Here is a 25,790-nt window from a genome sequence, read left to right on the forward strand (position 1 = left end):
TGGGATCCCCACAATTTAACAGCCTTGTCAGTTGTCCATTGCCACATTTGAGAGACCAAATTTCTAGTTAAAAGGGGAAAGGGACATTTGAGATTTTTGAAAGCTAATGCTCAATAAGAGGTCTAGTCGTGTAGGGTTCGAGAAAGGTCAGCACCCCCAAGGGGATGTAATCATGTAACATAGACAGTTTGTCCGGACACAAGCATCATTGGTTGATTCTACAGCTTGAACCAGTGACCTAAAAGTCACAGAGAGATAACTTTTACCATTGCTCCAAGACACCAATTCAAGCGGGTGAAGGTAGGAAGATCAAATTTTAGCAGGATCATTAGATACATCAAATGCAACTTAAAGATGAATTTACATATGTTTGAAGTTTCACCACTATTGACAGAGCAGCAACTAGAGAAATCCATTGCTTTTATCAAATTCCAAATCATGTCACTGTTGAGCCTAGAGAAACACTGATACTTCTTCATGAATAAAAGCAGCCCAGAAAATTTGTTGCATATGCTTGTGTAATCCAGTTAAACAATGGCTGAAAATGGCAGAAAGGACCCGAAAGAACAATGCCTAAGAAGGTGAAAATGCCAACAAAAACAGGACAACTTTTCTAGATGTGTTAAAAACTCAATAGCTATACACTGTTGCATTATGCCAACGTCTGAGATTTACAACATTTTAAGCAACATCGCTGCATCAAGTTAAACTGATGTAAATCATTTAAGAGAACATGACAAACAAGTATTATTTAAACCATGGTTACTCAGCATGCTTAAAGATGACGCTAGGATTTCATACGAGATAAATTGCTATAAGCACGAAGGACTCTCTCTAGGCCTACTTGTGAGGTGCAACAGCATGGCTACTGGTTTGGCACCTAATAACACAATGGTTCAACCATCCTGGAAACTTCAATGCAGTCCTTAGGCGGAGTAAACCAATTGTATCATTTTTTTCAAACCTACATTTTCCAACTCCTGTTGTAATTTTATCCCTTGTTTCCCAGCTTGTTAGAAGCTATTTGGTAGATCAGATCCCGTCAGAGTTACATTTGAGGTGGTATATCTTCCATCTTTCCTATTCTCTGACTACCATCAAGCACAAAGAGGCCATGTATATAGAGAGTTGGTCAATACAATCTAAGCAAGTAGTTGAAGGTCATAGATTAGAACGACAAACTTACTTTGCGAGGCACGTCAGCCTATCCTTTTGCTCTTGCTCTTCTTTCCCTGAGGCTCTACTGCAGTCCCATGCAGCTGAGTAGATCCTATGCAATAGGGAACTTTGAACCTCCTATAAATCAAAATACAAGCCTCGATAAAAAAACAATGAAAAATAGAGGCAAATAACCAGAAAAAAGAGTTTGCATCATTAGTGGAGAAGAATTAATGAAGAGGTTCAGGGTGGAGACAGTAGGAAGAAGACGGGAAAAAGATGAAGGACTAATCAGATTAGAAGAAGAGGTGATGAAGTCATTTTACAACCTTATGTTGCATCATCCAGATTAATTATGTATTGATAGTTAATATGTACTGGTCAAACATATAACATATGGCATAGGACTTAACGAAATTCACCTATTTACTCCACGCGTTTTTCGTTAGACAACTTTATTATCGCCGGATCAAGTGTATTTTGACCACATCACATACCAGTCTGAGATGATTTTTCTGAGACAACTCATTTAACCTTCTGCAGTAGAGTACTATAATATCAGTCAATTAACCTGAGTGTTGAGAAAACATATTACTAGGAAGAAACCTTACCGTGATACGGTTGCTTTGTTTCCTCCTTACTAATGTGAGAAACCTAAGGATATGCTCTTTCTGTTGTTCCTATGTATAGTTCCTTTTTAACTGGTGTATAGACAGACCCTCAGCAAAAACATCGGCACAGACAGAGAAGAATATAAGCCTGTGAATAGGAAAAAGAAAAAAAAGGAAATGCACAAAATGTAATTTAAACAATGAATTCAAAGCACAGATTTCAATGGAAATTTGTTTTGGAGAAAGTAGTTTTTGCTAAAGCACACAAGCTCATATCAATCATAATTAGCATAGTAGCAAGTTCTGAGCAGGCACAGAAAAATGACATTTACAAATTTTAAAGTGTCAAAAGCAGCATATCCTGGGTAGGTTATGCTCCAACTTTAGTAGCTACTAACCAAATTTTCTGAACTTTTTCCTCTTGTCCCTCACTTTTCTCAGTACAAATTCTAATTCCTAGACACATGAGTATGGGTAGATCTATATTGAAGGCAGCAGCTCCATGTGCAAGTACAGCTCATCAAGACATCAACGACTTTTAGTTCAAGGTGTGTATGTGGTTAAAAGAAATGAAATTGTGTCTATTTATCCAAAGTCCTAACGCGATTGTCACAGAAAGAGTAATTACTCACTCCACATCACTTACTTAAATCCGAGACAATGCTGGTGCCTTAGCACGGAAAGTTCATCGGTCAGATTCTCTTTTTGATCGTAAGAATCTATTATGGGAGGAAAAGATGGAAAACTTATATTGGCTAATTAATTTACAGTCTCATTGGAAAAGAATATGCAAGATTTGATGATAAAACATGCATGGTCTGATCTAAAAGTTTCCCTATGGAGTTCAAGGCAAAAAAATATGGCAAGGAGTTTATGCAGTATGACCATTATCTTTTTCTTATGCCCATTAATTTGCATGCCTTTTCCTGCATTGAACAATGCACAGCTTATATTCAGCTAGTACCGCCAATCATATCAGCCCACATAAAATTTGATGGAATGTGGTTATTCACAGATGTACAAGGATCCTCTTTACTAGTAGTTGAGTGCTCATTAACCAATCTTTATTCTTCTTCTTTTTTTGACAAGTATTAACCAATCTTGTTGCTTCTGTTCTCTTCTCCATTGTTTTCCGTCTGACTTCTTCACTACTATATTTCTTTTACATAATTTTTGATATGTTTACTTGAGTCGAGGGTTTATCGGAAACGGCCTCTCTACCTTTCCTAGGTAGGCAATCTTGTTGCTACTGTTCTATTCTCCATTGTTTTCAGTCTGACTTCTTCACTACTATATTTCTTTTACATAATTTTTGATATGTTTACTTGAGTCGAGGGTTTATCGGAAACAGCCTATCTACCTTTCCTAGGTAGGGGTAAGGTTGAGTACACACCACCCTCCTCAGACCCCACTTGTGAAATTACGGATATGTTGTTGTGGTAAGTTTTTACCAACATTTATGGAATTTTGATCTTTGGTCAGTGGAGCAAAGGAAGCCGGGTTATCAAGTGAAGACTTCTTTTCTTAGGACGTAGGATGAGGTTTCTGTTAAGTTAATAAAACTCGATTTTCAACGCTTCTTTTTTTTTTCTATTTCTGGTTTAGCCAATGTAATATGAAGAACTACCTTCCTATTCCATATTTTTTATAAAGTTCCTTTTTATTCCATAGTTGATGGCTTGATCTATACTTAGAATCTTATGTTAGAATAGTTTGAAACTATTTAAACATACATGTTTACTAGGACACAATTTGTTTATTCCTAACAGGCTAACACTTGTATTTAGTTGCCATCGTTGGGTTTGGAACCTTTAATAAACTGCTTCTCTTTTGTTATTTTAATATGCTGAACTGGGTTATGTTGTCCCTTCACCACCTGGGCCTTAGTTCTACCTATTATTCTTTTATTTATTAAAGCTCATTCTATTTTTATCTTTTTTATGATCAAGATCATCCTAACTTCTGTCAAGATTATATGAGATGATATAGGATACCCCTACATGGCATCATATAACAATACATGAAAAGGGAATTGGGTGGATTTTTTCCATGATCCAAATATATTTTCAGCCATTTCAGGTTAAGAAGAGGTGAAAAGGGAGCAGGAACTCTCTTTTTCATCTTTTGAAGATAATGGAAGGCAGTATACTTTATGAATTGACAATTTGCAGTAATTCAAAGTCATGATTGAGCAAATATGTGTAATATTTAGTTGGGAGTTCACTACTGGAGATATCCTTTTCCAAATTTCTTTTTTTGATGAAGTGAGATTTCATTAAGGCATACAGTAGATGCAAAGATACAAAAGAGGAGGATCTGTCAGCTCAGTAAGAACCAAAAACATATAGAGCTAAGGAGATGACAAATCCAGGTAGTGATCTAAGTTATTTACAGGGGAAGAGTTAGCCCAGCTAAAAAGGTTAACCAAACAACTAGCCTTAAGCTTACAAATTGGATATCATGATATCCTTTTCCAAATTTCATGATATAGAAATATCAGTTAGTCATTTTTTCATCCTTCTGATGGAAAAAGAACTTTATTTAAGAGACACTTCATATAATAAACAATGTGGATGACAGAAAATGGTCAGATCTCAGTTATTACTGCAGCTACCAAAATGAGTGGAGTATAGCTCAAACATGGAACAGGAGAAAAGGGAAAAGTGAGTACCTCTGATTTACTTGAGCAGTTTCTTCACCTTTTGCAGCAAGTTTATCAGAGCTTTGACACACCTAGTTTCAGTGCTCAGAGATTGATTGACCTTTTGATATATTAGTCCCTTCAGGTAACTTATCAATCCAGCTATTAGTCCTGTAGGTAATAAAAAAAGTTGTGTTAGAATTAGAAAGATCTTCCAAGGAAAACATTAACCTTGGCAGAAACTCAATTAAACAAATGTAAAAATATGATAGATAGAAGTTTCAATGGAACTTTGGTCACTTTAGAAGTAAAAAAAAGGTACTTAACTAAAACAGCTTGATACTTCCAGCAAACAAAAGAAAAATTCAATTTCCTAGGAGAAATTGGAATGGACAGCCCATATTACGAAACTGAGGACAACATAATATCACTGCATATTATATAACAAACAACAACAATAAACCCAATATAATGCAACGAGTGAGGTCTACGCAAACCTTACCCTTACCTTGGTGGGGTAGGGAGGTTGTTTCCGATAGATCATCGGCTCAAAAGAGGAGTATGAGAAACCACATATTATATAAGAACAGAAGAATAACAAAATTCTCGCAATTAAATGCTTACTTCATTGTAGCTTGGTGATTAACTGCAAAAGTCAAGTCAAAGTCAACGGATCTTTCAGACTAAACTGAAAAAAGTAAGAGTAACCACAACACCCAAATAGAAAAAGATGAATATAGATCTAAGATCTTTCTATTACATTTATACTCTGTATTTACACATTAGTTACCTTCTCAAAAAACAAAATAGTGAAAGAGCTACAACAACAACATACCTAGTGTAGTCCCACAAAGTGGGGTAAAGTGCAAGAGCTACTAAAGCTTGGTAAATACCTCATTACTTGTCGCCTCAATAATATATTCATATTGACATATCATGACTTGCATTTAGAACTTCAATTGAGCACTATTGATTTGTTGCAGCTGCGGAACATGAATAGTCTTGCCTGACTAGGTCAGCCAGTCAATAATCACCAATAGTCCTTACATGAGCATGTTCCATGAGAGAAGTGGTGGAAGAGGTTAATATCACGAATAACTATTTCTCGGTTTGTAACAATTGACGCCAGCTTCATAAATTCATGGCAATCTCCACAGATGCAAAGATTTTTAAAGATCCTGACAGTGCTATTCCTACTGCTGCTCATGAGAGCAAATGCTAGAGCTAGCCTTTCACTATGATGTGAAAGGTTGTCTATCTTTTCTTTGTCAGAGACATTATGAAGCACATAGTCTGTGTTTGGAATATATCCTGCAGCAGTAATTCTCGAAGCCAGCTCCGTCAACTTTTTATGGATATCCTTTAACTTAGGATGTGAAGCATCCTGAGATAAGAAGACATGAACTTGATTATCAATCTCAGTCCAGCTACAACCAGGTTCCTTTTTGACACCCTGCCTGGACATTAGTGCTCTAACCCTCGAAACATCAGCCCACCTACCTTTTGATGCATATATATTGGACAACAATATATAACTTGACTCTGCTTTTGGATCAATTTCGAAAAGTGTGTTTGCAGCTTTCTCAGCCAATTCCACATTTCCATGAGCCTTGCAGACTCCAAGAACAGTCTCCCATATCAAGGCATCAGGAGCAAGCTCCATACCCTCAATGAAGTGTTCCATTTCATTAAATTTGCCTGCACGGCCAAGGATATCAACCATACAAGCATAATGTTCCATTGAAGGAGTGATACCAAAGCCATTTTTTATTGAGTCAAAATGCCTTCTTCCTTCTTTGACCAGGCCCAGATGGCTGCATGCAGAGAGGACAGCAAGAAAGGTAATCCCATCGGGCGGAATACCTTCACTTAACATGGTTCTAAATGTTTCCAATGCTTTTTCATCTAGTCCATGTTGGGAGTAAGCATATATAATTGTGTTCCACAACACTGTATCACTGGATCCCATGCTCTGAAATAGAGACTCGGCATCTATGATGCATCCAGATTTTGCATACATGTCAATTAATGCACTAGCTACATACATATCACTGAACTGCCCAGACTTCATTACCACAGAATGCAACTGCCGCCCATTGTCTAGGCTGGCTATACGTGAACAACCTTTTAGACAGCTAGCAAGAGTGAACTCATTGGGTTTAATAGCTTCCCTTTGCATCTGATTGAAGCATCGGAAAGCCTTTTCTCCTTGATCAGACTGGGCATAACCTGAAATGACCACTGTCCAAGTGAACACATCTTTTTCACTCAATCTGTAAAAGATCAATTCTGCATCATCCAGCTGCCCACACTTGGCATACATATCAACCAAAGCAGTTCCTACATATACATTGCCACCAAGGTCGGTTTTAACTACATGGGCATGCACTTGTTTCCCCAGACTGGCATCTGAGAGGCTTGCACAAGATCTCAAATTGCTGATGAGCGTGTAAATATTTGGCCTCAAACCTTCAACAAGCAACTGCCTGAAGATTTTAGGCCCTTCATAAGAAGTTCCATTATCATGGAATCCAGACAAAAGGGAGTTCCACGAAATTATATCCCTATTACTCAAAGAAGAAAATATACGATATCCATCCAAAACTGACCCAAATTTCATGTACATTGCAATCAATGCATTACTGACATACTCTTCTGAGTCAAAACTAAATTTGTAAACACAAGCATGGATACTTTTGCAACACCTTAAATCCATTGAATCAGCCGCTGCACTAACAACACTAGCTAGTGTAAATTGATTAGGCCTCAAACCTGAATGCCTCATCAAGCAAAAAAGCTGAATAGCTTCTCTCTTCTGTCCTTGCTGATCAAGTCCACTGATCATTGCAGTCCATGCCACAGTGTCAGGATTTTTAGTCCTTAAAAACACTTTCAGTGCATCATTTTGCAGACCACATTTGTTATACATATCTACAAGACTGCAGCTTGTAAAATCATCGATTTCAGACCCAATTTTGACCAACATTGAGTGGATAACTTGACCAGCTTTCAGATTAACTGAATTTGCACAACCCTTTAAAATAGTAGATAGGGTATAATTACTAAACCTCATCTCTGAATCTGGCATCTTCAAAAACAATTTCAGAGCCTCCTCTCCTTGACCAGCCTGCACATACCCATTAAGTAAAACATTCCATGACACTGAATTCTGCTCCGGCATGGAAAAGAATACTTTAACAGCAGATTCTAATTCACAGCATTTAGCATACAAATCAACAAGAGCAGAACCAACATAAACATCTGAAAAGGGTGCACCTTTAACAACCTCAGCATGTAGTTGTTTCCCAAACTCCAAATCTAAACACATTGAACAACCCTTTAAAACTGTTGCCAAAGTGAACTCATTAGGCCTAATATCTTCTCCCCTCATCTCACGGAATAAAAAAATCCCTTTACTTCCATACCCTTGAGCTATAAACCCTGCTATCAATGCTGTCCACGACACAACATCTCTGTTGGGAAGTAAATCAAACGCATTTTCTGCGAAAACTAAATCCCCACATTTCGAATAGAAATTAACCAAAGAAACCCATAAATGTGAATCTGGTTCTACCCCACTCCTAACCATTTCACCATGTAGAGCTTTACCTTCCTTCAAACATAACTTAGCAGCATAATCCTTGAGCATTTCAGAATACCATTTAAGCCCCCTTTTCTTGTCCTTAATCAAAAACCCACCATCACCCCTTTCAACTAACCTTTTCTTAGTACCATATTTCAACTCTTTAGTACTCAACCTCCTAGACCCAACAGAATCTTGAAAGTTTTGTTTTTTTTCAACTGATGGGCAGTTAGGTTCCACAATTTGAACAGCAGCACATGAGAAACAGTTAAAGTGAACAGAGGGAAAGAGTGAAAAATTACCCAGTTGAGATTCATTGGGGCATAATATCAAACGGGTCCTAGGCACAGGATAAAAACTCGAAAAAATGCCTCGAAAAATCGGTGGATTACGCATATGTGCAGAGAGAAAATCGAGTTCCATCAATCAAGAAAAAGCAATAGATTTCAGTGAGCTGCTAGAACGATGACACTATAAATAGCAATCATCTCCAAGACTCAATAAGAGATGAGAGAATCCACACAAAAGAGATGATTTTTGCTTCTTTTTTTTCCCCTCGTTCTTGAAAAGTACTCAAAAAGAATAACGGGGGCCGCTAGGGGCGGGGCGGGGGGACTAACTTATTGAGACATTAGGGCATTAACACTTTTTAGTTGCTTAATCTATGTAAAAATATAATAAAATTAGTCCATAAAATTATGATTTGTCAACTTTGAACGAGTTAATAATTTTTTAATCATCCTTTAAAATGACTCAATTGATTTGGAGGATGATCATTCGTATTGATTTTGATATTTAATATGGTGTGTCTATTAAAGTGATGTTATTGCACAATTAAAGTACACATTGTACATATTTTTATATCTATTAAGTTGCATGACTCATTTTGATATCTATAAAATTATTTCTTTATATTGTGCATGCTTTTATGTGAGCATGAATTGAACTTTAATAGTAATTGTGGTGTTCACAACCTAATTTGTTGCGTTGATGATAGTGTCTGTATTAGTTTGCAATGACATTGTTTTATACATCACTTTTTCATAGCGCTTATGAAAATTAATAATTGATCAAAATATTACTTAGAATTGTAGACTTTTTTTAATATAAGGTAAAATTATAATTGATTTAAAGTATTAAATACTTGTTTACTTAGATCAAATAAGAAGTTTAATTAATTTCAAAGTACTAAATATAATATAATAATTAATGATAATTATTTGAGAAAATTATAAATAATTTTTATCTATTACATATCTTTTAATGAAGGTGGAAAAATTCAATTAACACTTATAAGAATCTTTATATTTTAAAACTAATATAGATAATAAAAAATATAGAAGAAGAAAAAAGAAGAAAAGGAATTCATATGTTTTCGGTAAAGTGATCAAAATATCACTTAAATAGAATTATAAAAAAAATTATTTTTTTTTAAAAAATAAAATCTAATTGATTAAAAAGTGTAATATTATGATTTCTCGTCTAAATCAAATAAGGACTTTAATTAATTTTAAGTTCTAAATATAATATAATAATTGATACTCCAAGATATATTATAATTTCTATTACATTACCTTAATAAGTTTTGAATTTCTCAAAATTTTAATTCTAATATATTCAATCGATCTAATTGATTATCGAAACGTGAAAAATGTGACATAATTGTCATCTGCATGGACAACACAGTTGCGTGTCACATTTTTTTTTTAAATGTAATATGAAAGACTTTTTATCATATATTAAAAGTGTTGATTTTGAGCTCTAATCATAAAGTTGCATTTAGTAATATTTAGGACGCATATTAAAATTAATTGAGCCCCAAAATAAATATTGAACATCACATGAAAAACAATAGAAAAAAAATTACAATAGCCCCAAAATGAATATTGAATTAAAATTAATTGACCCTCAAAGCGAATATAAAATATTGTGTGAAAAAAATTGAGAAAAGCTATAATAGCCCACACTATATTCACCTCCACTGCTCCACGTTTTCCTCTTCTTCATTAAAAGTATTGATTTTAAGTTTTTGACTATGAAATCATTATTTATGACGAGAATTAAAATTAATTAATTTTTAAAGCGAATACGAAATATCGTATGAAAAACAATGAGAAAAAGCCCGCACTATTTTCACCTCCACCGTTCCAGATTTTCCTCTCCTTAATTAAAAGTATTGATTTTAAATTTTTGACCATAAAATCATTATTTTCCTCTCCTTAATTAAAAGTATTGATTTCGAATTTTTGACCATAAAATCATTATTTATTACGCAAATTAAAATTTAGATGACCCAGAATATTGCGAGGAAAACTGTGAGAAAAAGCTATTTTCGCCTTCACTGCTCCCTATACACTCACATATAGAGTGTAACTCCTCCTCTTCCTATAAATAGGGATCTTCGCCTTCTTCGAACCTTACCAACCATTCTGGAAAAATCCCAAAATCATTCTCTTAGCTTTGATCATCTGGATCATGTCGACCTACGCCATTGTCATCCCACCACCTCCTCCATTCTCCTCCGTGAAAAAACCTGTTTTCATCCGTTCTGTTTGGGCGAACAATCTGGAATCTGAGTTTTCATTGATCCGTAGCTTGATCGACCGTTTTCCTTTTATTTCAATGGATACAGAGTTCCCTGGTGTTATATACCAGTCGGATATACATGATAAGAACCCGATTGAACACTACAACATTCTGAAAATGAATGTTGATGCTCTTAAGCTGATTCAGGTAGGTATCACTCTGACTGATGCTTACGGTAACCTGCCGGACTTTGGCTGTAATTTTGGTTTTATCTGGGAGTTTAACTTCCGTGATTTTGATGTGTTGCACGATGATCATGCGCCCTCTTCCATCGAGTTGCTCCGTGATCACGGTATGGACTTTAAGAAGACGCGTGCTCGTGGTGCTGATACCACCCGCTTTGCTGAATTGATGATGTCGTCTGGGCTGCTTTGCAACGATGCTGTTTCTTATGTCACTTTTCACAGTGCTTATGATTTTGGCTACCTGATTAAGGTCCTTACGGGCTCTCAGCTGCCAGGTGTGTTGACAGAGTTTCTGGGGTTGTTGAGGGTCTTTTTTGGTGAAAGGGTTTATGATGTGAAACATATGATCGTGTTTTTCCCGGGCCTTTATGGAGGATTGGACAGGGTTGCAGATGCTCTCATGGTGAACCGGCTTGTGGGGAATAGCCATCAGGCTGGCTCGGATAGCTTGGTCACTTGGCACGCATTTCAGAAACTAAAGCAGGTCTACTTAGAGGACAATGAGGCTCGCACCGAGAAGTTTGGTGGTGTTCTCTTTGGGTTAGAGGTTCTTTCTCCCTAGATGTAGTGTTTTAATTTCAGAATTTCTGTACAATCCGTATTGCTAATCCAAAGGAGTTTTAGTTTGGTTAATTTGTGTTCCTTAATTTATATGCATTCCCTTTATGTGTGCATTCATATAACTCAATCAAAAGCATAAGGTTGGTCATGTAAGTTTTGAGTACTGGTATAACTTGGGAACCTTGCATGTTAAGACCGAAATTATGCATTTATGTGTCCTAGACTACTTCATTTTAGTGTGATACTAAGAGTGGGATCATCAGATTTGTGAAATTCAGTCAGTCTACCTTGGTCCAGTGGTCTAGTGGGTTTAAAGCCCCAACGAGAGTCCGAGTCCGATTCCCAATAATTACATCGTATGCCGTTTCCTTATCAAAAAAATTTGTGTTTCCCACATGGAATTGAAAATCAGAACATAGCTGTGGTTTGGCTAAAAATTGAGAGAATAAGCTTGAATCTCAAAAAGTGGGGTTTAGTGCATGGCTGAATGATAGGTCAATGTTTTGAATATTCAAGACTGGAGTGTTCTGACTTGTGAGGGAGTAGAAGGATGTGTATAATTTGACAGTCATAGTCAGTGATCGGTTACTATTTGTCTTGAGATGAACAATAAAATACTAGATTAAAATATGATTAAATAGACCTTGTTGCGATGATGGTTCAGAATTCACATTAAACATGGTCATACAACTATAAATCTTGGTGATTCATGTTGTGTATCCAATCTGTTCAACCTGAAATATATGGTTTTCTGCATCAATAAGATAAATTGGAGAACATTCGATGTTGATTAGAGCTATGAATTTATTAGTCCTAGATGGGTTCACTTAGTGGTACAAAGAGTAAAATTATTGAATTTGTGAAGTTTAGTCTGTGTACAAGATTCGTGTTTCTTGTAAGGACTTAATCTTCATGCTTAACCAAATGAAATGGAGAGAAGTAGCTGAGATTTGAAATGTGATAGTTCAATTAGATGAGCTGTGTTGTTAGATTAGATTGTTTGAATCTTAATGGTTTGGAAGTATTAGATGGTTAATCTTGACAATGATGGGTCTGGTTACAATGGTTTGTCTTTAAGTAAGTAGTTGATTATAGATAAGCATCTCTTAATTATTTTTTGTTGCAGAGGTGGTTCAAAAGTCATAGCATCATTTAAAGTTGTTATGTGGTTGAGCTGGTTAGAGGTAGTTTGGAAGTGAATGTTGTTGACTTAGTTGGTGAGAGTTCTTTTTTAACATATGAGTTTTTGTAGTTAACTTTTTTGGTCAATGAGAAATCGGTTTGGAGCCAACTCATTGGACCAACGTAGCTTTTGAAACTTGGGGATGGTGGTCACTCCCTTACTTTTCTCCACTTAAATACTAGATTTAGTTCATTTGAGGTCGAACTCAAACTAGTGAATTAAAATATTAACCCCCAATCATTGCCAATTGGGTGTAGTCATTTTTATCACACTCTTGGCATCTGGACTTGGAGATTAATAATTTATTAGGTTGAACCATTGAAGGAAACGTGTGTTAACGAACTTGGTATGTGAGATTTTGCAATTAAGATGGAGTTGTCCGTCATATTGACTCATACTTAATTATATTTTGGTGATTCTAGAATCATTTTGAATTTATTTTCTAAATATGCGCTAATACATATTGTCTTTGAAATGTTTCGGTGAGGATTGTGTAATGTTTTGCTTTGGTGTCATTTGAGCGAACATTAAAAACTAGCTTATAAATTAGTTAACAATGCCTCTATATTGGGGTCGCCTATATGAATAATCAATTTATTCCATCTTATTCGAGCCTCTTTCTTTCAATACATATTAAGAAGGTTCAACATAATTTGTCTATGTTTGCATCGACTATTAGCCTACCACAGTCTTCCTACTTTAATTGAAGTTGTTAGTTTTATTCTATATAAAAAGTTTAGATTTATTTAAAGGAAGATTGGAGTGGTGATGGCGAAAAAGTCATGTGAAGAAAAAGGGACATCGTTCTAATGGTTGATTTTCCTTTTGAAATCAATAAATTTACATGAAAATTAATGATAAGGATATTTCTACTTTTGTTGGCTTTTTGTAGCTTCTACCTCGCAAAAAAGAATTGCTTCTACTACGATTTTTTTTTCCTTTTTGGCCAAACATCAGAAATCTCCAACAACAACAACATACCGGATATCCTCATTCCTAATCTTATCACTTCTAGTATGTCCGCACGTCCATCTTAGCATTCTCATGTCCACCCGTACAACAAAGATGGTCTAACCACTACTTTGCATTTTCTGATCATGAGAGTTTTTGACTGACTAACACTCCACCCATACAACAAAGACGGTCTAACCACCATTTTGCAGAACTTACCTTTCAGTTTAGATTGTACCGTTTGATCACACAAGACTCCACTTTGTCTATGCTACACCAATGCTATGTGTGACATCATCTTTGATGTCCTAACTTTATAGGATTATAGACCTAAAATACTTGAGATTTTCTCTCTCGAATAGTCTCTAAATTCGCACTCCAAATATTTTGTCTCCACACTTTCAACCTAGCATCAACTCTGTTACGTGTCTCATTAATAGTATTATGTCATTTACCAATAACATACATCATGACACCTCATCCAAAATATACCGCGTCAACTCATCTGTCATCAAGAAAAATAGAAACGGACTTAGAACTGATCCCTGGTGCAATCCATCCCAACATGGAAGTGCTCCAAGTCTCCTCCAACCGTTCTAATCTGAGTTTTAGCTCTATCATATATGTCCTTTATCGACGTAATGTAAGCCATTGGTACACCTTTATTCTACAGGTACCTCCAAAGGATTTCCCTTGGGATTTTTTCATAGGCCTGTTCCTTTCCCTATATTTCTCTACCCATCTCCAAAGAAGGAAAAATGTTTTAAACTTATCGAAAACTTGGTCAAACAGGTTTGTAATTGATGTTAAATATATCATAAGCTTTTGAATTTCCGTACACGAAATTTCCTCCAAATGCAACTTGTGTCATTTCCACATTTGAATACCTAAAAATTCTCAACCAACTTGTGTCATTTCCACAACCTTCACAAGTTTCAAGAACTCAAATTCACTTCATTTGCAACTTTGAACTTGGCTTTTACGTTTTTCCATCTAAAGAACATTCCAAAATAGATCACAACTCTTTGATGATTGAGCAAGTTCTTGAAGTGTTATTAAAAGCCATGCCTTCATCACTTAGAGCGGTTGAAAGATGCCAATGTTATTACCTCAGGTGAAGTGATGTGCTCCGATGCTTCAATTAATGAGTTGCAAAGTGATCCCAATAAGAAATGGTCTATTCATTAAATATGACTTAAAATAATAGATCGAGAAAGAAGAGAGATAGTAGGACCCTTCGTTTTCAAGTACTATAAATCCTCTCCCTTTAGATTTCCACATTCTCCTTATCGATATTTTTTTTTGTTTTCTCCACTTTATAATTCCCTTCTACTATTATAGTTTGTTTGCTTCTTTCGATTCATTAATCCTCTCCCTTTAGATTTCCACATTCTCCTTATCGATATATTTTTTTTGTTTTCTCCAATTTATAATTCCCTTTTACTATTATAGTTTGTTTGCTTCTTTCGATTCATTTCTTTCTTCATCTTTTACTTCTAACGACGACCATACTTCTCCTTTTATTATTATCTAAGTCACCTTCTTTTGCTACTTGTTCTTGACATATCTATTGCTCCTCTCTTTTACTCTTACTAAAGTTGCAAAATCCATAAAAATGAATTCAAATTTGCAAAGCCATTCTTTTTATAGTTGTTTCATTGAAAATTAAAAACTCAATTTTACAAATGAAATTGCGGTTTTATGGCCTAGATGAATTTTACTTAAACAATGCATAATTAGAGCAATTAAGAAATACTCCCTCTGTTCCCGTTAATCCTCTCTAATAAGATGAAACACTTCTAAATTTGAATATAATTGAATTTACCCTTCCCATTTTACCCTTAATGAGAAGCTTTTATAACCAGACAAATGTTATGGCATGTTCAAAGCCACCAATTTCGAAAGTTTTATAGTTGCACAAATATTATGTCATACTTTAGACCACTAGTTTCAAAAAATTCTCTCTTAAACTCTGTATCAATTCAAAAAATGACACATAAATTGATACGGAGGTAGTATTAGGTTATTGTATGGTTTGTTGAAATTAGTAGGTTCAATAAGTGTTGTTAGACGCTCAATTCGGTCCGCGTGAAGCTTGAAATTAGGTGAAGCTCAAGTGAGGTGCTTTGCATAATTTGAGTTAACAAATATTATGATTATTGTATATTGACAATTGAAATTAGTAGTTTCAATTAGTGTTGTTAAGCACTCATTTTAATCCTCTTGAACCTTGAAACTAGGTGAAGCTCAAGTTAGGCGCTTAGCCTTGTTTAGGCAACAGTTCAATGTAGGTATCAAGGCCGTCAAAACGGGCACTTCACCAAATGTGCTCTACCTTAATAATGGTAAACATAACTGGATAAGTGATATATTACTTGTTAAAGAATCATTATAAATGAGCCTTGTTAGGAAAACAAGTCACATTGACCTGAATTAGAAATTTAAAACTTCATCTTAACATCTAAATCAAATTCTTAAGTAGATTTTCGAACATAATTTGCATGTTTTTAATACTTAATATATTTCACTTAATTGTAAGTCTTTCACTTTTGTTCATATAATTATAGTTTTGGTGACATTTTTTATGGCCAATTGTGGTGTATGAGTTAGCTTACTTACACCTCGACTATTACTTGCCGCCTCCCACTAGTATAGGTTTTATGTAAAACTAACAACTTCAAATAAAGTTACGAGGATTGCGATAGATTAATAGTCAACACAGAAATAGACGAATTATGCTGAACCTTCTTAATACGCATTGGAATGTAAGAGGCCCAAATAAGATTAGAGTAATCATATAGGTGACCTCAATATAGATCCATTGTTGACTAATTTATTAATTACACTCTACCACCGGCTGACGAGGATAGACTAACTTTTAATGTTTACTCAAACGACACCAAAGCAAAACATTCCAAGTTCACATTCTCCACCGAAACACTTCAAAAACATTATGTATTAGTGTATAATTAGAGAAAAAATCAAAATGCTTTTGTAATAAACAAAATACAATTAAGTATGTGAGTAAAAATTTTTAGACGGCAAAATCTCATATACCAAGTTCGTTAACACACACGTGTCCTTAGGTGCTTCAACCTAATTAATCATTACATCTCCAGGTTTAGATTCTAAAAGTGTGATAAAAGATGATTATGCTCAATTTGCAAAGGTTGGGGATGTGTTTTAATTCACTAGTTTGAGTCCCGCATCAAGTGAATTAAGTTTAGTTTTTATGTTGAGAAAAGTAGAGGAGTGAGCCCATCGTCTTCGAGTTTCAAACCATACGTTAGCCCAAATGGTTTGCTCTCACCTATTTCTTGGTCACCAAATAAAAATATGACTACAAAACTCGTCGTTACAAACAAACTCTTATCAACCAAGTTAATATGTAACTGAGTAGCATCCGTTATTGCATATTGACAAATGCAATCAATTATCCTTGAAAATTGTAAATAGCTGATAAGTTTGAAGTGTTGAACTGATTTTGTAAATAATTTGTTACATATTTGGATAGAATCTATAATAATTCATTGACAAACTTTTTACTTAAAATGATTAAAATACCCTTAAATTTTTTTACAAATTTAGTAATATCTTTGTAAAGAAAAGGAGAAACGATTGTTCATATCAGAGTTATCACCTTAGTCGGCATCCATTTTTCATATCAGAGTTTCTTCTCAAGATAAGGTTAGAAACTTACCCTTTTTGTATGTTAATTTTGATTCAAGTTAATAGGGTTATGATCACACTTGTAAGTATATGGATGTTGGTTTTTTTTTGTGGTGATGGTTGATCAAGAATTTGCGTCATTATCGAGTTCAATTTTCCTAATATGTATTTAAGGATTTTTAAATTTTCTCAATCTGAGCTAAAGAAACAAAAAATTATGGCATGGTCGAACTCAATGTACAATCATCATATTATCATCTTTATCTCTTCCACTGCTTTAGATTTATGTTCTTCTCTTGCTTTCTCCTTGACAATGACCAGGAGAAATGCCATCCCATAATAGACAAGAAATAAATGCCTAAACTCTTGAAATAAATGTTTAAACTCTTGTTCTCTTTAAGAAATAACGATTGCAGAATAATTTTCCTGTTCCTAAACCAATTTGAGTACAAATTGCAGTTATTGCCTTTATCAACATTGGACTCATCATTCAATTCTTTTAATGTGAAGAAATTTGATGGTATACATGCTTCTTGTCTTTAGTATTTTCTTCTTCATCTGACTTATCCCTTTTCACTTTATAAATGATTTATTTTTCTATTTAACAGCCGCTTTTGCTGTAAATCCTCTTTATCATCAGATATCAGCTCAGTTTGATGAAGGTGGTGCGAAGGGCCTTTTGTTGAATAATCTAGGAATCTATAGTAATTGCCGTGTCCTTTTTGGTTCATTCGAGGTACCCTGGGAAATCTGTACCAGAAATAATTCGACATGATAGAACAGGGTCCATTGATATATGTTTTGCTAAAGTTTTGTGGCTTTGGAATTATATGTGGTTGGTGTAAAAAAGCCAAAATAAGTGATTTTAGCCCTGTGTTTTTTTCGTTTAGATGCTGAAGGTTCTTAGTATGTGATTTACTATCAACTGGTTGTTAATAGACCTTCTCTGTTAGTATAGATTGTGTTGAAGAAATGGTGTTGATGACTATGCCCAAGAAGGATGAGATATCGCCCTATCTGAGGCATATATTTGTCAATTTAGTGGAGAGATGCCGGTGCCAGCTGAAACAGATCTTGCTGGCCAGATTTCACCAGATCAAACTTTTGAATCTTTCAGCCTAGATATGGATATGATGATGCATTTGACAATTGTAGAGCCTGACCGATGGATCATGATGATGATGGAATAAGTTTGTCAGATCAAGGCTCTCACAATGTTGATCAAATTTCTTCAAACCAACAGGAGATGGAAAACACTTACTTTTTGTTTCCTTCAACACTAATTTGGAATTGAGGCCCTTGAAAACAGAACAACTGCATTTTGATATTTACTTTGTGCTTTGTCTTGCATGACAGTGAACCATTTGCTTTTCTCGATACTGAGGATGATGACAGATCTAAGAGAGTTGAGGATTTTCTACACGCTTCCCGGGCTGGTCCTTATGATTGGAAGCATCGGAAGGTGAATAGTAAGCTTCCGTAGGAATACCAGAATTAATTATAACTTTTTCAATCCTCCTCTCTCCAGTCATGGGAGAAATCTATAGCAATTTGAAGTTTCTTTGGTGTTTAATATCTCATGAAAATTCTCAGTCTTAGAGGATTCTTGATATGAAGATGGATCACCAGTAAAATCTAAGAAAACAAAGAGTAGAGAAGCATAATCTGAAATTGCTTTCACGAAAGCATTTGACACTGTTCTATCGCATGGCTTTGCTCCTCCAAAGAATCCCATGTTACTACTACCTTCAGAAAATAGAACACTATGTAACAAGTTACTTCCAGAAGATTGTCATTATCAACCTAAGAATCTTGTGGAGCTATTGAGCCAATGTGACAATAAGTCACATTGACGAGTGTGTCATATGCTGACTACCTTAGAAAAATATTATGTTTGCTTGTATTCTCTTGCCTTAGTGCCTTGAAAGGAGAGGAAAGAAAATCCCAGGTTAGATAACTTCTATGGCCATCTGCCCCTAGAGGTTTGTTGGAGGCAACAATCGAGAGAGTTATGGTTGAAGGAGGGGGACTTTAATACAAAATTCTTTGACAGGGCAGCAATAGCAAATAAAAGGAGGAATTTTATAGAATCAATGGAGGTCAATGGAGGTCAGTTGTAGATTATTGTGAAACTTTGTTTAAAGATAAAGTGGAGTGGGGGCCTACTATGCTTATAATTATTGTCTTGGATTATACATACATATTTATAGTTTTTTTTCTCCATTTGCACCTTTCTTTATTAAAGCCCATGTTTCATTTGTACTTCTATTACACTGGTCTATATATGAATGTCCTATATTCTTAGGTTGTCTTCTACTACATATAGTAATAGCATATGCTGTATATTTGCTAATGTTCTTTGGAAATAGGGCATATGATGACCAGATGAAACTATTGTTATTTTTTGACTTGACTTGCCTGGTTTTTTGGTTAGATGAAGCCTGTTAACAAAGTGAAGATTGTGGAGCTATGCCAGCTTAGGATGATGATAGTGGATTTCCTGGGACTTTTTATGATGGCAATGCATTTAGTGATGTTGGGAAGTCAAGTTCACTTGTCTCTCAACCTCGCCAGGTTTCTTCCTCTTCTCAAATCTTGACTATTTATGCTTGTGGTTCTGCAATCTAGATTCCTCCAAGTGTAACTTTTAGCACTCAGGGCAACAGCTGCTCAAGTATGATTTATACAGATTATGATCTCCCGCAGAACTATGATATATACATTTTATCAACTTGTACTGAACTGGTTACTACCAAATATTATCTTGTGCATTTACCAGGCCCTATTTCTTCAAAAACCATGTTCACTGATTTTTATTTTTAAGAACTTCGCACCTTTGGCGGTTCTTTTAAGTTCCTGTTGTGCTTGTTACTTCTTCTTTTTTTTGGGTGGGGTGGGCCAGCTGTTTGGTACTATTGGTAATAAGTCATTGTTTATGTTGAAAATAAATAAGACCTCATTGAGAACTTTTGTGGAACTCATGAGTAGTATTAGTTCCCTTTTTCTTTAGGATGAAAATGGAGAGAATAAGCTTGGAAATCTTGGAAAGTGGGTGTTTAATGCCAGGCTGTATTGATAGATCAATGTTTTGTGCTATTCAGGATTGGAGTGTTCTGAATTGTGAGGGAGACGAAGGATGCATATAATTGAGACAGTGATCGGTTACTATTTGTCTTGAGATGAGCAGTTGAATACTAGAGAAGAATCTCATTAAATAGACTTTGTTGTAATGGTGGTTCAGAATTCACGTTAAATATGGTCATACAGCTATAAATTCTGGTAATTCATCCTGTACGTCCAATTTGTTCAACCTGATATATATGGTTTATTTGCATCAAGAAGATAAATTGGAGAACATTAGATATTGATTAGAGCTATGAAGTTATTAGTCCTAGATGAGTTACACTTGGTGATACAAAGAGCAAAATTATTGAATTTATGAAATTCAGTGTGTGTACAGGATTATGTTTCCTGTAAGGACTTGGGGGTCATTTGGTTTAAAAACAAGTTATACGGGAATTGTAATGTAGGGATTAGTAATACAAAGATTGTAATGTAGAGATTATTTTTTATCAGGCGTTTGGTCCATTGTATCAAAAGTTGGACATACGGTGTATCATTTACTATTACCCTTGCCTTCTTAACAGAATAACAACATCATGTCGCCCATAAGGAGCTTTATTTTTGGTGAATGCATCTTTTAATACAAACATGTATAATTAAATGGAGACTCAGATATGGCGAAGGAACAATTAGAAGGGGAGGTCAAAAGAAAATCCAAATCACCAAAGCTACCACAGTGTTCAAATTCACCCGATTAAACACAAAAGCAATGAGAATTACAAACAACAAAACCAACTAAAACAAATAAACACTCAATTGGTGCCCAAGATCATAATGGGTTGTTTGTTGAAGTAGAACAACGAGCAATAAAGACAGAAATGGGTTGTCGGCAGAGTTGAAGTGGAAGTATGTTATTCCATGTGTTATTCCATGTTACCTTCTGTATAAAGTTATACAGAGATTCCTGTATTTTTAATAAGGTATTATTTATACCAAATGTGAAATGGTCAACCAAATACCGGATTAACTAATACAAAGTTTTGTACTGTGATTAATTTCTGCAATACGTCAAACCAAACGCCCCCTTAATGTTCATGCTCAAACAAATTAAATGGAGAGAATTAACTGAGATTTGAAAGGAGATTGTTCAATGACGAGCTATGTTGTTAGATTGGATTGTTTGAATCTTGATGGTTTGCAAGTATTCACAGTGTAATCTTGACAATGATGGGTCAGTTACGGTGGTTTGTCTTCAAGTAAGCAGTTGATTATAGATAAGCATCTCTTAAATATTGTATGTTGCAGAGGTGGTTCAAAATTCATTTAAAAGCATCATTTAAAGTTGTGATGTGGTTGAGCTGGTTAGAAGAAGAGGGAGTTTGGAAGTGAATGATGTCGAGTTGGTTGATGGGAGTTCTTTCGTAACAGATGAGTTTTTGCAGCCAATTGTTTGGTGATCAAGAAATCAGTCACGAGCCAACCCTTTGGCCAACGTAGCTTTCGAAACTCGGGAATGATGGGCTCACTCTTTACTTTTTCTCCACTTAAGTACTGGACTTAGTTCATTTGACATAGGACTCGAAGTAGTAAATTTAAATACAAGTCTCCCAACCTTTGCCAATTGAGCACAGTCATCTTTTATCACACTTTTTGATTATAAACCTGGGGATGTAATGGTTTATGGCCATCTGCTGTTAAAACTTTGTACTTTGACATAATTATGAATGAATAACATTTGTGGGTGATAGATTCTGTTTTGGTGAGTTGATTTTAAACTGCATTGTTGAATTTTGGTTAAAATACATTTTTGCTAAGTCTTCTTGTCTACTAGAAGGACATCTATGTGACTTTTTGCTAGGTCTTCTCAGTGTAGCCAAAGGTGCGCTTTAAGCACGCTTAAGCCCTGAAGCGAGGCTCAAAACGTGTTGAGCGCTTCGCCTCGCTTTATGTGCGCTTCAGTGTTGTCATCAAGGTTCTAAAGCAAACTTTTCCTTGCTAATGAGCTTCTTCTGAAGAAGTGACACTAAACAATTGATATTTTACTTTATCATAGTTTTTTTTCAATTTCTTTGGTCATATACTTGTCATTCATGTTTATAATTATTAGTCTAGGACTAAACATTCATATTTGTATTTTTTGTCCCTTTGCGCCTTTTTTCATTAAAGCCCATGCTTTATTTGCGCTTAAAGCCCCAACAAACCTTAGAGCGTTTTTGCGCTTTTCGCCTTTGATAACACTGGGTCTTCTTGTCTTCTAGAACAGCGACATAGATGTGACGTAGCAAAGATGGCAATTCTTTAAGTGCATCTAGACTATTTCGTAGTTTTTGTCTTCTATGTATTGTAATAGTGTATTGCCACGTCCTTGGTCTTCAACTAAGCGCACATGTGACACTTGACGATTCACTCACGATCTTGCTATACCAAGTCTACTTAAAACACTACACTCAAGATCTCTAAGGGAATGCTAGATAAGAAAGACGAGAAATTTGCTAAAGAAAGCTTTTGTATTGTAGAGAACTTGTTTATCACTTTTCTTGATGATTTACAAATGAATTGCCCCCCCCCCCCCCCAATTTGTATTACTCATATAGGGGCTAGTGGGTAAACAATAATTATTGTACAAGCCCCTTATATCTTCCAAGTACTTCCCTGGCTAATCCATTTGTTTGGTACTATTGTTAATAAGTCCTTGTTTATGTTGTAAACAAATAATACCTCATTGATAACTTTTTGTGGAACTGATGAGTATTAGTTCTATTATTCTTTAGGCTGAAAATGGAAGAAATGATACTTCGGATCATGTCTGTCAATCTGTGGAAGTGTCAAGTGTGCATGTTGCTTGCTTGATGGGAACTTAGATCCCACAGAAAAAAATTCTTCTTTGTACAGTTGCTATGAGAAAATAAGTTTTTTGTCTCTCTCTAGAATCTGCTAGATGAAGACCTTCTTTTGAGCAAACCGAAACCTTTAATTTACCTTGTCTGAATTATTAAGGTACACAAGATTGAAGTCTAGTATGATAAAACATCCAAGCAAGTAGACATTCAAGTGATTAAGGAAACACTTTAGGACCAATTGAATCAAACATCAGTGAAGGTAAGTCCAAACTTTTATTTCACTGGATGGGTGTAAATTTATGCATTTTGCCCTTATAGAATTTCCACTAATATACGACATGATTAAGAATTGACTTCTTATCACCATGCCCAGTGATGGTGCCACATCAAATGAGGAGGACAGATCATTATTTAGGCTCTGTTTTTTACCATAGATTTTGGTTCCAAAATTTGAAATAACAACCATTTTAAAAATACGTTCAAATAACCGTTTGTTTATCGAATTGGTCCATTATTTCTAACTTCAAATTTGAAGTTTGAAAAATACATTCTAGGAGATTTTTCAAGTTTTCACTCACATAACACTTTTAAATATCCTTTTTCTACTTCAAATGCTACTTTTTTTTTCAAATCTCAACCAGATCATGTTCAAATGCCTACTTCCTGTTTACCAGGGAATATACAGGTCAAACCTTTTTGCTCTTCTCAAATAATTGCTAGTGAAAAATGTTGTAATAAGATGAGTATATGGTTCTTTTTTTTTTGTAGTATGTATTTGACAAGTGGATATTCGGTTATCTTAATTGGATATGTACTTTGAAACTAAAGGATTACAACTATCTCAAATTGGATATGTATCTTTTTGTTGGTTGGTTTTGTGGCAATTTGACTTCTCTTTAAATAAAGAGTACAATGTTTAATTCATTATAATATTTTTTTATGCATTAATGATTTTATTTAAGAATTTACTCCTTTTGCCCCATTTTACATGACAACAATCAATAGGACGCTAAACATAAGATGTTGGTTTGACATGTATATCATTTAAAGAATAAAGGGATGTGTTAAAGCAATAGTAAGAAAGTATGTTAAGATTTAAAGGTCGGATCAGGAGCACTACAAAGGTACGTATTGCTTGGACAAAGGGTGAGCACAGGTCAGTAATGATTGAGCTTTGATCAATTCAGTACTTTTTGCCAAATGTTAATGAGAAATTCTTGAGTACATATCTTCTGAAAATCATTTATTTTATACCAATTTTATATTTCTGTCACTCTTCAGTTATGTTTAAATGACTTAAGAAAATGCCTGTACTTTATATGATTAGTAGTTCCAAATTAGTTGATGTAATCAGTTGTTGGAGGCTGATGAGTTTTCTGACAAAGATAGTTGATGCTTGCTTGCTTACACAGAAGTATTTCTTTTTGTGTTGCAATTTGAGTAGTCTACCTAGTATTACTCCCTCTGTTCAAATTTATATGACACAATTTGACCAGTCACAAAGTTAAAAGAGAAGAAATGGAATTTTTGAAATTTGTGGTCTCAAACAAATCTCAAACATTTGTGTGGCTATAAATCATTTCATTAAGGGTAAAAAGGAAATTTAAAATTAAGTTGTTTCTAGTTATAGAAAGGTGATATTAGAAAAGAAAGTATGCCACATAAATTAGGACGGAACGGAAAGACTATTTATTTTAGATGTTCATTATACTAGCTTTTATCCCTTGCTCAATGCTTGAGCTTGTGGTTGGAAAGTTCTTTCCTCTTTTTAACCATATAGCTACAGGAAGATGTTTTTCAATGCAATAGGATTGCATCACGAGGGAAGGGGAGCCTTGGAGCAATGATAAAATTGTCTCCATGTGATTCATAGGTCTCGGTTTAAGCTATGAAATCAGTTACTCACTGTTACTTGCATTAGGCGTAGGCTAATCTGTCTACATCACAATGCGGTCCTTACACTGACCTTGTGGATGATCGTGCTCTGAGTTAATTATTTAAGATATGGCCTGTGTGACAACTTGACTAGTTGGTCATGGTTGGAGTAGTTTTGGTCTAGTTGCTTGTTTTTTTTTGGACAGGGATGTACAAGTATCAATAACAACATTTGATTAAAAGGAAAGTAACTTGGCATTCCCTGGTTGTAACTAGGAAAAGACTATTGTAAATTGACTTATGGTTTGTGTATTTTGGGCAATGTAGAGTTTGTGACAGCTTGCGAAGGTGCCAAAATGAGTACGACTTATTGCCATTGTTGTGGTAAAATGAACCTCCTCCTCCAACTTATTGCCATTGTTGGGATATCTTGTGTTCTTGAACTGATAATTCGCCAATACTTGCACACCATTTTGATAGAGGGGACAACCAGCGTTGAGACCATTGAACAATTTTCACATTCTAGCTAGTAGTTGTTGGAATAGAGTCAACGTAGAACTATCTACTCCTATTTCAATTCAGAGTCCTTCCTTTTTAGTCTGTCTAAAAATATGTCTCTATATGTTGCAACTCTTAATTCTAATGTCTTACATGACAAGGTTTAAGATAACAAGATTCAAAGTACATTAAGACTCCCAAGACTTGAATCTTTTTATTTCTTAAAATTTTGTGTCTAATCAAATTAAGATACTTAAATTGAATCGATAGAAATAACTATTATATGTAATTTCCTAGATAGCAAGGTAGGACCACCCTAGCCTTAATCATTATAGCTGGTTTGAAAATGAAATGTCCCTTCAACTAGAGTATAAGGTAGACATCAA

At 35.0% G+C, this 25,790-nt stretch overlaps 2 protein-coding genes across 16 annotated transcripts; one reads left to right on the forward strand and one right to left on the reverse strand.

The window, feature by feature from the left end:
* Nucleotides 1–266: 266 nt before the first annotated feature.
* On the reverse strand, nt 267–8,623 carry LOC129887698 (pentatricopeptide repeat-containing protein At3g24000, mitochondrial-like). 4 transcript variants are annotated; one of them, XM_055962885.1, is made up of 6 exons: nt 5,304–8,623; nt 4,441–4,581; nt 1,770–1,917; nt 1,581–1,695; nt 1,187–1,296; nt 267–538 (listed from the first exon to the last, which is right to left on the reverse strand). In XM_055962885.1, exon 1 carries the CDS (start codon nt 8,414–8,416, stop codon nt 5,441–5,443), a length of 2,976 nt encoding a protein of 991 aa, XP_055818860.1. In that variant the 5' UTR covers nt 8,417–8,623; the 3' UTR covers nt 267–538; nt 1,187–1,296; nt 1,581–1,695; nt 1,770–1,917; nt 4,441–4,581; nt 5,304–5,440. The 4 variants fall into 4 exon arrangements, with proteins under 4 accessions (XP_055818860.1, XP_055818858.1, XP_055818859.1 ...); XM_055962883.1 differs by lacking the exon at nt 267–538 and adding an exon at nt 621–1,091; XM_055962884.1 differs by lacking the exons at nt 267–538; nt 1,581–1,695 and adding an exon at nt 621–1,091.
* Nucleotides 8,624–10,294: 1,671 nt separating this feature from the next.
* On the forward strand, nt 10,295–25,300 carry LOC129887699 (probable CCR4-associated factor 1 homolog 11). 12 transcript variants are annotated; one of them, XM_055962887.1, is made up of 4 exons: nt 10,295–11,311; nt 17,588–17,648; nt 17,737–18,590; nt 19,563–19,692. In XM_055962887.1, exons 1-3 carry the CDS (start codon nt 10,469–10,471, stop codon nt 17,901–17,903), a joined length of 1,071 nt encoding a protein of 356 aa, XP_055818862.1. In that variant the 5' UTR covers nt 10,295–10,468; the 3' UTR covers nt 17,904–18,590; nt 19,563–19,692. The 12 variants fall into 12 exon arrangements, 11 of the variants coding, with proteins under 11 accessions (XP_055818862.1, XP_055818863.1, XP_055818864.1 ...); XM_055962888.1 differs by lacking the exons at nt 17,588–17,648; nt 17,737–18,590 and adding an exon at nt 23,189–25,300 and having other exon boundaries at nt 19,563–19,702; XM_055962889.1 differs by lacking the exons at nt 17,588–17,648; nt 17,737–18,590 and adding an exon at nt 20,230–23,179 and having other exon boundaries at nt 10,296–11,311; nt 19,563–19,702.
* Nucleotides 25,301–25,790: the final 490 nt, after the last annotated feature.

The sequence above is a fragment of the Solanum dulcamara genome, chromosome 4 (genome assembly GCF_947179165.1).
Source record: "Solanum dulcamara chromosome 4, daSolDulc1.2, whole genome shotgun sequence".
NCBI lineage: Eukaryota > Viridiplantae > Streptophyta > Magnoliopsida > Solanales > Solanaceae > Solanum > Solanum dulcamara.